Consider the following 15,061-nt stretch of genomic DNA (forward strand, 5'->3'; position numbering starts at 1 on the left):
TGTTCAGTATGAGGGTGATTTGATAAGTCTGATAAAAAAGCATGAAAAATTTTTGTTTCATAAAGACCATGCAAGATAGTAGAGACACGTCACGTGTGATGAGTTTACAATGGTCCTGTCTGCAGCAAGTATCCACAAAGGCCTTCATAGAAAGACAGCCCCCTCTCCCCTCAGACCTAGTCCACAAAGAGACTTCCTGTGCTGTATCCTCATACACCCCCAATCCTCCCACCATCCCCAAGAAACAGCTACAGAGGACAAAGGAACACACCCATTGTCACCCAATACCATTCTGGACTGGAACAACTGAACCACATTCTTCATCGAGGATGTGACTATCTATCTTCATGCCTGGAAGATCCTTCTCACCTCTTCTAACATGGTGCTCTATCAGCCACCAAACTTACACAACATCCTACTCCATCACTATGCCACTACCACTTCCAACCCCTGTGGAAGACCCACATGCAAAGACCTGCCCAGTCCACCCACCCAGTACTTCCTACTCCAATACATCACAGGCTATCCCATCAGATGTCAGGCCACCTGTGAAAGCAGCCATGTCATATGCCAACTCTGCTTCAAAAACTGCAGAGCTTTTTATGTTGCAGTGACTATCAACCAGCCGTCCACTAGATGAATGGCCACTGCCAAACTGTATCCGAGAACAAAGTTGACTATCCTGTGGCACAACATGCAGCTGGGCATAACATGCGCAATCACACTGGTTGCTTCACAACCTGGGCCATCTGGAGCCTCCTCTCCACCACCAGCTGTGCAGATGGGAGTTATCCTTGCTACACTCCCTCCACTCCTGTAATCATCCTGGCCTCAATCTCCTTAATCCACTGTTCCCACACCCCCTCATCCTTTTACCCTCTCCCAATTCATGTTCCCACATCAGCTTCAGCATGCATCTCACCTCACTGGCTCTGACACCTGTGCATCACATACATAGCCCAAGTACTTACCACCCCTCTCTCCTACATTCCTAGCCAGAAAACTGGCTGCCTCCCTCCAAGCTACTAACCACCCCTCCCACCTCTCCCTTTCTCTACCCACTCCACATGACATTTTGTATTTATAGCATATTTTCACATTAATGTTTCAGAGATGTTAGACTAAGCTACTATAGTTTCTTTAAATTTGTATGACATTTTATTGTGGCTATAATAATTGTTCTTCAGTAATTACCTATGAAAATAATAGGCATTCCCAAGGAAATGTTAAAGACTCTCTGCTGTTCCAGATCTATATAAATGATTTAGGAGACAATCAGAGCAGTTGTCTTGCATTGTTTGTAGGTGATGTTGTCATTTACTGTCTAGCAATGTCATCAGAAGATCTAAAGAAATTGTGAAATGGTTTTGTAAGGTACCTGTGTGGTGCAAAGTGTGGCAGTTGACATTGAATAATAAATAAAGTCAGGTCTTCCATGTGAGAACTTCAAAGAATTCCATTAAATTTTAGTTACACAGTAAACCACACAAATTTAAAAGTTACCAATGCAACTAAATACCTAGGGATTATAAATTCAAACAGCCTAAATTGGATCCTTCACATACCTAATGTTGTGGGGGGAAAGCAAGCAAAGATGTACACTCCTGGAAATGGAAAAAAGAACACATTGACACCGGTGTGTCAGACCCACCATACTTGCTCCGGACACTGCGAGAGGGCTGTACAAGCAATGATCACATGCACGGCACAGCGGACACACCAGGAACCGCGGTATTGGCCGTCGAATGGCGCTAGCTGCGCAGCATTTGTGCACCGCCGCCGTCAGTGTCAGCCAGTTTGCCGTGGCATACGGAGCTCCATCGCAGTCTTTAACACTGGAAGCATGCCGCGACAGCGTGGACGTGAACCGTATGTGCAGTTGACGGACTTTGAGCGAGGGCGTATAGTGGGCATGCGGGAGGCCGGGTGGACGTACCGCCGAATTGCTCAACACGTGGGGCGTGAGGTCTCCACAGTACATCGATGTTGTCGCCAGTGGTCGGCGGAAGGTGCACGTGCCCGTCGACCTGGGACCGGACCGCAGCGACGCACGGATGCACGCCAAGACCGTAGGATCCTACGCAGTGCCGTAGGGGACCGCACCGCCACTTCCCAGCAAATTAGGGACACTGTTGCTCCTGGGGTATCGGCGAGGACCATTCGCAACTGTCTCCATGAAGCTGGGCTACGGTCCCGCACACTGTTAGGCCGTCTTCCACTCACGCCCCAACATCGTGCAGCCCGCCTCCAGTGGTGTCGCGACAGGCGTGAATGGAGGGACGAATGGAGACGTGTCGTCTTCAGCGATGAGAGTCGCTTCTGCCTTGGTGCCAATGATGGTCGTATGCGTGTTTGGCGCCGTGCAGGTGAGCGCCACAATCAGGACTGCATACGACCGAGGCACACAGGGCCAACACCCGGCATCATGGTCTGGGGAGCGATCTCCTACACTGGCCGTACACCACTGGTGATTGTCGAGGGGACACTGAATAGTGCACGGTACATCCAAACCGTCATCGAACCCATCGTTCTACCATTCCTAGACCGGCAAGGGAACTTGCTGTTCCAACAGGACAATGCACGTCCGCATGTATCCCGTGCCACCCAACGTGCTCTAGAAGGTGTAAGTCAACTGCCCTGGCCAGCAAGATCTCCGGATCTGTCCCCCATTGAGCATGTTTGGGACTGGATGAAGTGTCGTCTCACGCGGTCTGCACGTCCAGCACGAACGCTGGTCCAACTGAGGCGTCAGGTGGAAATGGCATGGCAAGCCGTTCCACAGGACTACATCCAGCATCTCAACGATCGTCTCCATGGGAGAATAGCAGCCTGCATTGCTGCGAAAGGTGGATATACACTGTACTAGTGCCGACATTGTGCATGCTCTGTTGCCTTTGTCTATGTGCCTGTGGTTCTGTCAGTGTGATCATGTGATGTATCTGACCCCAGGAATGTGTCAATAAAGTTTCCCCTTCCTGGGACAATGAATTCACGGTGTTCTTATTTCAATTTCCAGGAGTGTATTTTATTGGCAGAACAGTTTAAAGATGCACCAAATCTACTAAATAGACTGAATACACTATGCCTATCCATCATATTCTGGAGTACTGCTGCTTGGTTTGGAATCCATACCACATGGGATTGATGGAGGACATTGAAAATGTCCAAAGAAGAGCAACTTGTTTGGTATTATTGGGTAAGAGGAGAGAGATGCAAATTGGGGCGGCAATCATTAAAACAACAGCAATTTTGTTGCTGAGAGATCTTTTCACAAAATTTCAATCACCAACTTCCTCCTCCAAATGCAAAAGTGTTTTTTTTTTTTTTTTTTTTATTTGAGAGAGGAACAGTTGACAATATTCTGAAAATGATTCTCTGACTCCTCTGCTAATAACTTAAGTGTGAGTTGCAGAGTAGTCATATATGGTATAATTAGACAGATAAAAAGTCAACTCACTGAGCAGTGGCAGAAAAAAATGCATATAAAGGCTAAGGAAATATGCAAGTTTTGGGGCTAGTGGCTCCTTCTTCTGGCAGAAAGGTTGAATGGAAAGGAAGAGGGATGAAGCAAAGGGACTGGTGAGGTTTAGGAAATCAAGAGAGTTATGTAAAAGGTTGCCCAAAACTCTGAGCTCAGGGAAGACTTACCGGAGGCGATGAGAAGGAAAGACTGATTATTAGGGATTGGACTGAACAAGATTTGAATGCCTGAGAGCTCAGTGGCAGAAGGTATGGTAATGAAAACACAGAGATTACTGACAAAACATTGTGCAGGAGCTAATAAGAATGGAAAGCGAAGTGCATTATATGTGGTAGAGGTTGGGGGGGGGGGGGGGTGGTTTGTAAGAAAAAGTAGACAGGTAAGGAAATAAAAGATATAGAAAAATGAAAGGGAGTGAACAAAGGAATAGTACTGAGAAGAAATGCCAAGACCAAAGAAATTAATGTCTAATTAAGACCAGGTGGGTGGTGAGAACTAAGTTCCTCCTGCAGAATTCTACATCTTCATCTACATTTACAGTCTGCAAACCATTGTGAAGTGCATGGTGGGGAGTACGTTCCATTTTAACAGTTATTAGGGTTTCTTCCTGTTCCATTCACTTACAGAGTGTGGGAAGTATCCAGAATGAAATTTTCACTCTGCAGTGGAGTGTGCACTGATATGAAACTTCCTGGCAGATTAAAACTGTGTGCCTGACCGAGACTCGAACTCAGGACCTTTGCCTTTTGCGGGCAAGTGCTCTAGTTCTGCTAGGTCTGCAGAGGAGCTTCTGTGAAGCTTGGAAGGTAGGAGACGAGGTACTGGCAGAAGTAAAGCTGTGAGGTCGGGGCAAGAGTCGTGCTTGGGTAGCTTAGATGGTAGAGCACTTGCCTGCGAAAGGCAAAGGTCCCGAGGTCAAGTCTCGGTCCTGCACAGATTTAATCTGCCAGGAAGTTTCATATTTGTGTGAAGTATGATTGCTTGAATGCTTTTGTGCATGCTGTAATTATTCTAATGTTACCTCAAGATCCCTATGTGAGCAATACATAGAGGGTTGTAGGATATTCTTACAGTCATCATTTAAAGCTAGTTCTTGAAACTTTGTTAGTAGACTTTCTTGAGATAGTTTATGTCCATCTTCAAAAGCCTGCTAGTCCAGTTTCTTCAGTATCTCTGTGACATTCTCCCATGGATCCAACAAGCCTATGACCATTCATGCTGCCCTTCTCTATATATGTTCAGTGTCCCTGTTAGTCCTATTTGGTATGGGTCCCACTCACTTGAACAATATTCTAGAATTAGTCACATGAGTAATTTATAAGCAATCTCCTTTGTTGACTGATTGCACTTCCTCAGTATCCTACCAATAAACCAAAGTCCACCACCTGCTTCAACCATGACTGAGCCTATGCGATCATTCCCTTTAATATCCCTTAAAAGTTTTATAACTTTATTACTAGGTCTGCATCATAATTACATACATCTGAGTAATTAATAAGTTTTCTTCTATATAACGAAAAATGTTTACAGTGTATATAATACATAAAGCAGGATTATTTTGTCCATTCACTTTGGTCACTACTGAAGAATTTTCCAATGGAGTATAATGGGTACTCTTTCAGGTTCTGTGCAGGGAATGGCCCTGGTGGCAGGGATTTCACTTCTCAGGACAATGAGTTGAACATTTTTAAAGCAACCAGTGGAAAATTATGTTGCATTCCAGCCGTTCAACAGCTTGGTATATCAATGTTCCTGTTGTTGTGGGTGTCATGATCATGTATGTTGGCCTCATGCTGACAACCCCTTGGCGTTCTATTGCACTGATGAGGCATAAGAGCACATGCTGGCTGAAGACTGTTATTGTTCCTAACCGGATGAATATAGGCTTGCACTGCTCCAGTCTTTTACTTGATGCAATGATTCTGATTGCTTTCTTTTGTAGCATCAATAGATCCTTGCAACCTGCAGAATGTCCCCATGACAGTAGGTCATAATTTATGTGGCTATGAAATAGTGCATAATAAATTTCCTTTAATTTACATCTATGGTCACAAACTTTTTGTTCACAAATTACCAGTTTTGGTCTATAATGACCATCTTCAGATCTGTGTTTTATAAAAACAGTGTCCTAATGTACTGCAGCCATTTGTGTTTTTATAAAACACAGATCTTAAGATGGTCATTATAGACCAAAACCGGTAATCTGCGAACAAAAAAGTTTCTGACTGTAGACGTAAATTAAAGGAAATTTTATTCTATATACGGGCCACTGTTCCATTCGGGACAATGTCGCAGCTTGTGAAACTAGTGCATAATACTCTGTTACACGGTATGGGTCAGTTGATACACCTTTTAGTCTCCTCAGGAGGTATACTACATGGGAAAACTTGGAACTCACATACAGTGTGCGTTCATTCATTGATAGTTTGCTGTCACTGATGAATCCCGGCAGTTCGACAGCATCATATTATTGTGGCATCCAATGTTGCTAAGGCTGTACCAGATGATGTGTTTTGTCTTCATTCATTTTAATTTTATTGTCAATGAACCATTCCCTGATGTTTTCAAAGAGCACATTTGTTTCTTGCAGAGCTTTTGCAGCAGTTTCACTTTCACAAAAAAGAGTGGTGTCATCAGCAAACTGTAAAATGTGGTTGTTACATCTCAGATCGTAGACATAAATAAGAAAGAGGAGAGGTCCTGTGACAGACCCCTGGGGTACACCATGCTCCAATTTTTTCCTTGGGATATTGCTTCATGAACTGACGCTACCTGATTTTGTTTTTCAAGACAGGATTTAACAGCAGCCAGCACAACACCTAGAATATCGTAACACTTTAATTAAGTAAGCAGTATTTTGTATGAAATGCAGTCAAATGTCTTGTTGAGGTCACAGAGTGTCAGTGCCACAATTTTCCCTGTGTTCAAACCCTTGCCTTATCTTCCTAATCAAGTCTATCTGCTGTAACCACTGACTTTCTCCTGCAACAACCATGCTGTGTGTCTTGAAAGAGTTTATTGTCTTTGATGTAATTTTGTGGCTGTTGTTTCATCATAAACTTCATAACTTTAGCTAGGGATGGGGATTGTGGAAACTGATCTGAAACTGGGTACTTCACACGGGTCACCTTTTTTGTAGATTTACACCCAGATATTTGTATGTGTTGGCCAATTACAACAACGAATAACTGATATTATAGTAGTAGCAAATTAAGTCTATTCATTTTGTGAAGTGCACAGTTTTACATTTTGAACATTTAAAGCTAGTTGCCAGTCTCTGCACCACTTTGTAATCTTATTAAGACCTGACTGAACATTTATGCAGCTTCTTTCCGACAGTGCTTTATTATAGATAACTGCATCTTCTGCAAAAAGACTGAGGTTACTATTAGTATTGTTTGCAAAGGTCATTAATATACAGCATGGAAAAAAGCGCCCCAACACACTTCCCTCGGGCACATCTGATGTTACTTCTACATCTGACGATGACTCTCCATCAAAGGGAACATACTATGTCGTCCCTACCAAAAAGGTCCTTAATCCAGTCACAAATTTCACTTATTACCTCATATAACTGTACTTTGACCGTAATTTTAGGTATGGTACTGAGTCAAATGCTTTATGTAAATCAAGAAACACAGTATCTACCTGACTGCCTTGATGCATGTCATGTGAGAAAAGTGCAAGTTGGGTTTCACATGATTGATGTTTGCGAAATCCATGTTGGTTGGCATAGAGCAGACCATTCTGTTTGAGATACCTCAGAATATGTTCTCTACAACAAATCGATGTCATGGATATTGGATGATAGTTTTGTGGATCACTGCTACTACTCTTCTTGTAGACAGATTTGACCCATGCTTTTCCAAGAAATGGGCATGGTTTTATTTTCAAGGGATCTACAATAGATTAGTGTTAGAAGAGGGGCAAAATCAACTGCAAATTCAGTATAGAATCTGATAGGAGTACCATTGGGTCTCGGATCTTTGTTCAATTTTAATGGTTTCAGCTGTTTCTCAACACCGCTGATACTAATACTTATTTCATTCATGTTTACAATGGTATTGGGATTACATTGAAGCAATTCTTCTGGATTTTCCTTTGTAAAGAAACATTAGAAACTGGAGTTGACCATTTCAGTTTTTGCTTTGCTTTGCTACCATCAATTTCTGTTCCTCTCTTATTCACTAGAGACTGGGCACTAACTTAGGTGACACTAACAACCTATACATACAGCCAGAATATCTTTGGATTTTGTAAGAGATCATTTCACAATATTCTGCCACAGTAGTCACTGTAGGCTTCATGCATTGCTCTCTTGACAGTCAAATACATCAGTTCTAAGAAACTGGTTTCAGGGTGAAAAATCTAGATGGCACATCTGATGAAACAGGTCATAACTGAAAACAGGTCACAACTGTCATGTTGTAGAGCATGCCCTACCAATATACAACATACCAATGTAGAAGATTGAACAATGTTCACGTAACAGCTGATACATAATGTATTGTTTCACAGGTGGCTCTCCCTCTGATAGCATATGTTTTGCTAGTTACAGGGCTGGTGTAGGTTGTGGTAGGAAGATGCAAAGGGCAAGTCTAACAGCAGGGATGGTCTCAGGGGTAAAAGATGTGGGGTAGGGAAATGGGTGCAAGAGGAGCATAGAGTCTGACCAGGATATTGTGGGGGGCAAAAAGCTATTCTAGGTGTGGTGGACAAGGTGTCAAACATAATGGACCTCATTTCAGGACGTGATTTTAAGAAGTCATATATTTGTCAACATAGCTGATTAATGCATTCAAGACCAGGATAGTGCTGAGTGCCAAGAGGTGTACTCCTAAGTTCATTTTTGGAGTGATCAGCAGTACAAGGATTGGATATGATGGCCTACTAAATCTGCTTTTGAATTAGGCTGATCTAGTAATTATGTCCAGTGAAGACTGAGATGAGAATTGTGGTTTACTGCTGTAAAGATCCTTGGTGAGAATGAGATCAATGTCAAGGAAAGTGATATGATATTCAGAATAGGACCATGTGAAATTTAAATGGGAAAATGTATTCAGAGATTCCAAAAATTTTAACAGGTCAGCCTCATCATGAGTCCATATGGCAATGGTATCATCAATGTATTTAAACTAAGCCAGGAGATGAAGGATTATGGATTCCTGTAAAGCCTCCTCCAAGTAACCTCTGATAAGGTTGGCATATAAAGGAGCCATCCTGATTCCCATGGCTGTGCTCCTGATCTGTTTGTCTCTCTGCTCCTGAAAGGAAAAGATAGTTATTTGTAAGTATAAAGTTGGGAGTAGGGAGGAAATCATAGGTTTGGAATCAGGTGGGCACTGGTTGTAATGTTCAGCAGCAGCCAAATCATGTGTATGGAAGATGTTGGAGAAGAGGGAGGAGGCATCAATGGTAACAAGCAAAGTGTGGTGTGATAGTGGTTGAGAACAAAAGTATCCTCTGCTATGCACTCCACAATGGTTTGCAGAGTATAGACGTAGTCGTACAATGCTCTCAATCTCTCATCTAAGGCGTTCTTTCCCCCTGAATTATCTTTGTTATCCAATGGTCTCACTTTCACCCTAAACCTGTTTTGTTGAAGGACCTACAGGTAGTAACACTTCGCAACCCAATCCAAAACTCTTTCCAACAGCAGATCCAACAATGAACCTTGCCTTGAACAGTTCTGACCATGATCCCAGCTTGATCTACCACCACTATCTCAAAATCACCCTTTACAGGTCTTCCAAAAATTCCCAACATTTTGCATTGCTTTACAAGCTTTTCTCAGGTCCCTAAAACATGAACCTAACATGTTCTGCAAGACTCCAGACTCTTCATTCCCTAAAAACTGATGACTCCATCATTACCCTCCCAATGGACGAGAGATCTCCCACTGTGGTACTTTATCAAAAGGAGTATGCAACTGAGGGTCTACACCAGGTGTCTAACACTTCTACATACAGGATCTGCCATGAAGATCCCATATGTGTGATAAAAACTCACTTACAGTTCATCCTTAAAACCTCAGATCCCTCACAAGGACTGATAGCTCAATCCATAGAACTTCTTACCTCACCCAAGCCAGACACTCCCAACTTTTGCTTTCTTCTTAAGATACACAAGCCCAATCACCCTGACTATCCCATAGTTGCTTACTTCAGGGCACCCACTGAACTTATATCTGCCTTAGGTTATCAACACCTGCAAACTATAGTATAAAGATGACGCCAACCATTTCCTTGATCATCTGAAATCTGTGCTCATCCCATTCTGACATCAAACCTTGTTTGTCATCATTGATGTCTCCTCCCTCTATTCCAACATCCCCCATGTACACAGTCTGCCTGCTGCTGAACATTACCTCAACCAATGCCCATCTCATTCCAAATCTATTATGTGCTTCCTTCTCACTTTAATCAACTTTAAACTCACAAATAACTACTTTACCTTTGAGAAGCAGACATACAAACAGAACAGGGGCATGTGACCTTGGGAATCAGGATGGCTCCTACCTATGCTAACCATTCCATGGGTCTCTTGGAGGGGGCTTTCCTAAGAGCCATAAGCCTTCAGGTCCTGGTCTGGTTTAGATACAATGATGACACAGTGGGGCAGACCCGTAAAAAAGTCTTTAATCTCTAAATACATTCACCCAATTAAGTTTTACATGATTCTATTCTGAATCCCATGCCACTGTACTTGATGCTGACCTCATCCACACTGAATGTCAGCTACATACTTCTGTTCACATAAACCTACAAACAGCCAACAGTACTTACATTCTGACAGTTGCCACCCTTTCCATGTCAAATGTTCCCTTCCGTACTGCCATGGTATTTGAGGCAAATGGATTTGTTCAGACGCTGACTCTTTACTGCAATAGATGCTGACTCTTTACTGCAATAAACCACAATTGTCACCTCAATCTTCACTGGACATAATTACTTCACCGGCCTAGTTAAGAAGGGTCATCACATCCAATCCTAATACTGCTGATCACTGCAAAATATAACTTGGGAGCACAGCTCTTGTCACTCAATACTATCTTGGTCTCAAATGTATTAATCAGCTTAATCAACAAGGCTCAACAAGGCTATGACTTCTTAAAATCATGCCCTGAAATGAGGTCCATTATGTCTGACTTTTGCCTACCACACCTAGAATAGATCCCCCCCCTCCCCCCCCCCCCCCAACCCCCTCCCCCCCCACCCCCCACAACCCCCCACCCTAAAACAAAAGATCTTCAGATTATCCTGGTCAGAGCATATATTCCTCTTGTACTCATTCCCATATCCCATCGCTCCTACCCCTGTGACTGTCCCTGCTGTTAGACTTGCCCTCGGCACCCTCCTACCACAACATATGGGCATAGATGGAGGATGTATACTGGCAACACACAATATCCAGTTCCACAGCATACTCTACAACATGACAGATGTGACCTGTTCCATCATACATGCTGTCTGGATTCTTCCCCCTGACATCAGTTTCTCAGAACTCCACAGATTGGAACTGGTGTTACAACATGTCCTTGGTCCTCACCACCCACATTGCTTTAATTTATGCTAATTTCTTTGGCCTCAGCATTCCTTCTTAGTAACTATCATTTTCTTCACTTCCTTTTAGTTTTATAACCTGCCCTATTCCCCCCACCCCCCCTCCTCTACCATGTGTAATGCATTTAGCTTCCCACTTGTAGTAACTCTTGCACAATGTTTTGTCAGCAATCTCCATGTTGCTTATTACCCTATCTTCTATCATTAAGCTCTCAGTCTTTCAAATTTCAGCCAGTGCAGTCCCCAATAATCAGTCTTCCCTTCTCATTTGTTCCAGTAAATCTCCTCTGACCTTATGGTTCTGCGTGACTTTTGTGTAACTCGCCTGGTTTCATAACCTCACTAGTCCTTTCTCTTCATCCCTCTTCCTTCCCCTTAACCCTTCTGCTGGAAGAAGGAGTCACTGGCTCCAAAAGATTGCACATTTCCTTAACTTCTATATATTTGTTTTCTCCTGCCACTGCTCAGTGAGTACATTTTTTACACACATAATAATATTATATTTCTGGAAATTGATTATTTTCATTGGCTGAGTAGTTATGTAGATGTAGTTGCTGAACAGATATTTTTATGTCTGTTTTCCATTAAGTTGCAAGCAGAAATTATTGTACACATTACCTGTTGTTTGGTGACTGGGATAGTACTTGGAAATACTGTCCACACAACTGATTCATTGCATCCTGGTGTTGTCAGAGAACCATGGTATCGGTAAAAAGTGTAGGTGTCTTTTGGAAGTAATCCTTGCAGGTTTATGGGATTTGCAAGCTTTTGACTAGCTCCTGGTGAAACAGAAACTTTTCTGACTGCATCTCCAATAACCTCCATTACATGACTTCCTATGTCTGACACCTGGAAAAGAGATTTTTTTCATTCATTCTCAAGTTCTCAAGCATCAAATACTGGTCTAACTTAAAAAAAATTGCACTTCAATTACTTTAGAAATTTATTGTTATACATATATACAAGTTACTTGAACAAAAGTTTGTCAGATGAGCAGTTCATATGTTAAAGTTACTACTAAAACACTGAAGAGGCAATATTCTGAAATTTTAAAACAATCATGCTTTCCTATCAGGTGTTTTATGAAAGAGTCATAGATTCACAGAAATTAGGTTGCTCACACTCAGCTGACTAGATGATAAAAAATAATGAGTATAACATGAAACAAGGCATCCAAGATGGAGTATTCATAAAAATTGTAGGCTTCATATAAATCCAGTTTAACATGTTTCTGGTTTTGAAGTTACAAACCTTACACAAAACAGTGATAAAAAAGGTAATAACTTACATATAGCTTGCTCAACAGTCAAGTTTACAGTAATCCTTTAAAAAATTACTAAGAAATACTATCAGATTTTCTATATGAAAATGTGCTGATATTTGCTTTCTTTATCCACCCAATAAAATGTTTGGTAGTCAAACTGAAGTTTAATATCATCAAGGGGTATACCCATTCCTTCTGCTACATAACTGAAAATTTAACTCCATTCTTCAAAAAGAACAAAACTACCCTGAGAATGACTGCAGGCCACTGTGGAGTGCATATCAGAGGGTACTCTCAATTGAAATACATATTAGGATACCTTCCTGTTCCATTCCTTATGGAATACTGCTTAAATGACTCTATGTGAACTGTAATTAGTAGGATGTTGTCTTTTTGGTCCCTATGGGAGCCATACATAGGGCACTGTAGTGTATTCCTGGATCCCTCATTTAATACTTGTTCTTGGAATTTTGTAACTAGGCTTTTGTGGGATAGTTGACATCATCATCAAGCATTTGCCAGTTTGGGTTTTTCAGCATTTTTGTGATGATTTCCCACTGGTCAGATAAATCTGTGTCTATTCATCTACATCTACATCTACATTTATACGCCACAAGCCACCCAATGGTGTGTGGCGGAGGGTACTTTACGTGACACTGTCATTACCTCCCTTTTCCGTTCCAGTCGCGTATGGTTCGCGGGAAGAACGACTGTCTGAAAGCCTCCATGCGCGCTCGAATCTCTCTAATTTTACATTTGTGATCTCCTCGGGAGGTATAAGTAGGGGGAAGCAATATATTCGATACCTCATCCAGAAACACACCCTCTCGAAACCTGGCGAGCAAGCTACACCGCGATGCAGAGCGCCTCTCTTGCAGAGTCTGCCACTTGAGTTTGCTAAACATCTCCGTAATGCTATCATGGTTACCAAATTACCCTGTGACGAAATGCGTCGCTCTTCTTTGGATCTTCTCTATCTCCTCCGTCAACCCGATCTGGTACGGATCCCGCACTGATGAGCAATACTCAAGTATAGGTCGAACGAGTGTTTTGTAATCCACCTCCTTTGTTGATGGACTACATTTTTGAAGGACTCTCCCAATGAATCTCAACCTGGTACCCACCTTACCAACAATTAATTTTATATGATCATTCCACTTCAAATCATTCCGCATGCATACTCCCAGATATTTTACAGAAGTAACTGCTACCGGTGTTTGTTCTGCTATCATATAATCATACAATAAAGGATACTTCTTTCTATGTATTCGCAATACATTACATTTGTCTATGTTAAGGGTCAGTTGCCACTCCCTGCACCAAGTGCCTATCCGCTGCAGATCTTCCTGCATTTCGCTACAATTTTCTAATGCTGCAACTTCTCTGTATACTACAGTATCATCCGCGAAAAGCCGCATGGAACTTCCGACACTATCTACTAGATCATTTATACATATTGTGAAAAGCAATGGTCCTATAACACTCCCCTGTGGCACACAAGAGGTTACTTTAACGTCTATAGACGTCTCTCCATTGATAACAACATGCTGTGTTCTGTTTGCTAAAAACTCTTCAATCCAGCCACACAGCTGGTCTGATATTCCGTAGGCTCTTACTTTGTTTATCAGGCGACAGTGCAGAACTGTATCGAATGCCTTCCGGAAGTCAACAAAAATAGCATCTACCTGGGAGCCTGTATCTAATATTTTCTGGGTCTCATGAACAAATAAAGCGAGTTGGGTCTCACACGATCACTGTTTCCAGAATCCATGTTGATTCCTACAGAGTAGATTCTGGGTTTCCAAAAACGACATGATACTCGAGCAAAAAACATGTTCTAAAATTCTACAACAGATCGACGTCAGAGATATAGGTCTATAGTTTTGCGCATCTGCTCGTCGACCCTTCTTGAAGACTGGGACTACCTGTGCTCTTTTCCAATCATTTGGAACCTTCCGTTCCTCTAGAGATTTGCGGTACACGGCCATTAGAAGGGGGGCAAGTTCTTTCGTGTACTCTGTGTAGAATCGAATTGGTATCCCGTCAGGTCCAGTGGACTTTCCTCTGTTGAGTGATTCCAGTTGCTTTTCTATTCCTTGGACATTTATTCCGATGTCAGCCATTTTTTCGTTTGTGCGAGGATTTAGAGAAGGAACTGCAGTGCGGTCTTCCTCTGTGAAACAGCTTTGGAAAAAGGTGTTTAGTATTTCAGCTTTACACATGTCATCCTCTGTTTCAATGCCATCATCATCCTGGAGTGTCTGGATCTGCTGTTTCGAGCCACTTACTGATTTAACGTAAGACCAGAACTTCCTAGGATTTTCTGTCAAGTCGGTACATAGAATTTTACTTTCGAATTCACTGAACGCTTCACGCATAGCCCTCCTTACGCTAACTTTGACATCGTTTAAGTTTTGTTTGTCTGAGAGGTTTTGGCTGCGTTTAAACTTGGAGTGAAGCTCTCTTTGCTTTTGCAGTAGTTTCCTAACTTTGTTGTTGAACCACGGTGGGTTTTTCCCGTCCCTCACAGTTTTACTCGGCACGTACCTGTCTAAAACGCATTTTACAATTGCCTTAAACTTTTTCCATAAACACCCAACATTGTCAGTGACGGAACAGAAATTTTCGTTTTGATCTGTTAGGTAATCTGAAATCTGCCTTCTATTACTCTTGCTAAACAGATAAACCTTCCTCCCTTTTTTTATATTCCTATTAACTTCCATACTCAGGGATGCTGTAACGGCCTTATGATCA

The 15,061-nt window shown here is 42.2% G+C and overlaps 1 protein-coding gene across 1 annotated transcript in view; it reads right to left on the reverse strand.

Annotated features, from left to right (window-relative positions):
• The window catches only part of LOC126467365 (putative carbonic anhydrase 3), a 506,280-nt gene that overhangs the window by 27,499 nt on the left and 463,720 nt on the right, over window positions 1–15,061 (reverse strand). The window contains exon 6 of the mRNA XM_050096456.1: window positions 11,662–11,892. Within this exon, the coding sequence (XP_049952413.1) occupies window positions 11,662–11,892 (231 nt within the window). The remainder of the gene's footprint in view (window positions 1–11,661; window positions 11,893–15,061) is intronic.

This window comes from Schistocerca serialis, chromosome 1, assembly GCF_023864345.2.
Source record: "Schistocerca serialis cubense isolate TAMUIC-IGC-003099 chromosome 1, iqSchSeri2.2, whole genome shotgun sequence".
NCBI classification, from domain to species: Eukaryota; Metazoa; Arthropoda; class Insecta; order Orthoptera; family Acrididae; genus Schistocerca; species Schistocerca serialis.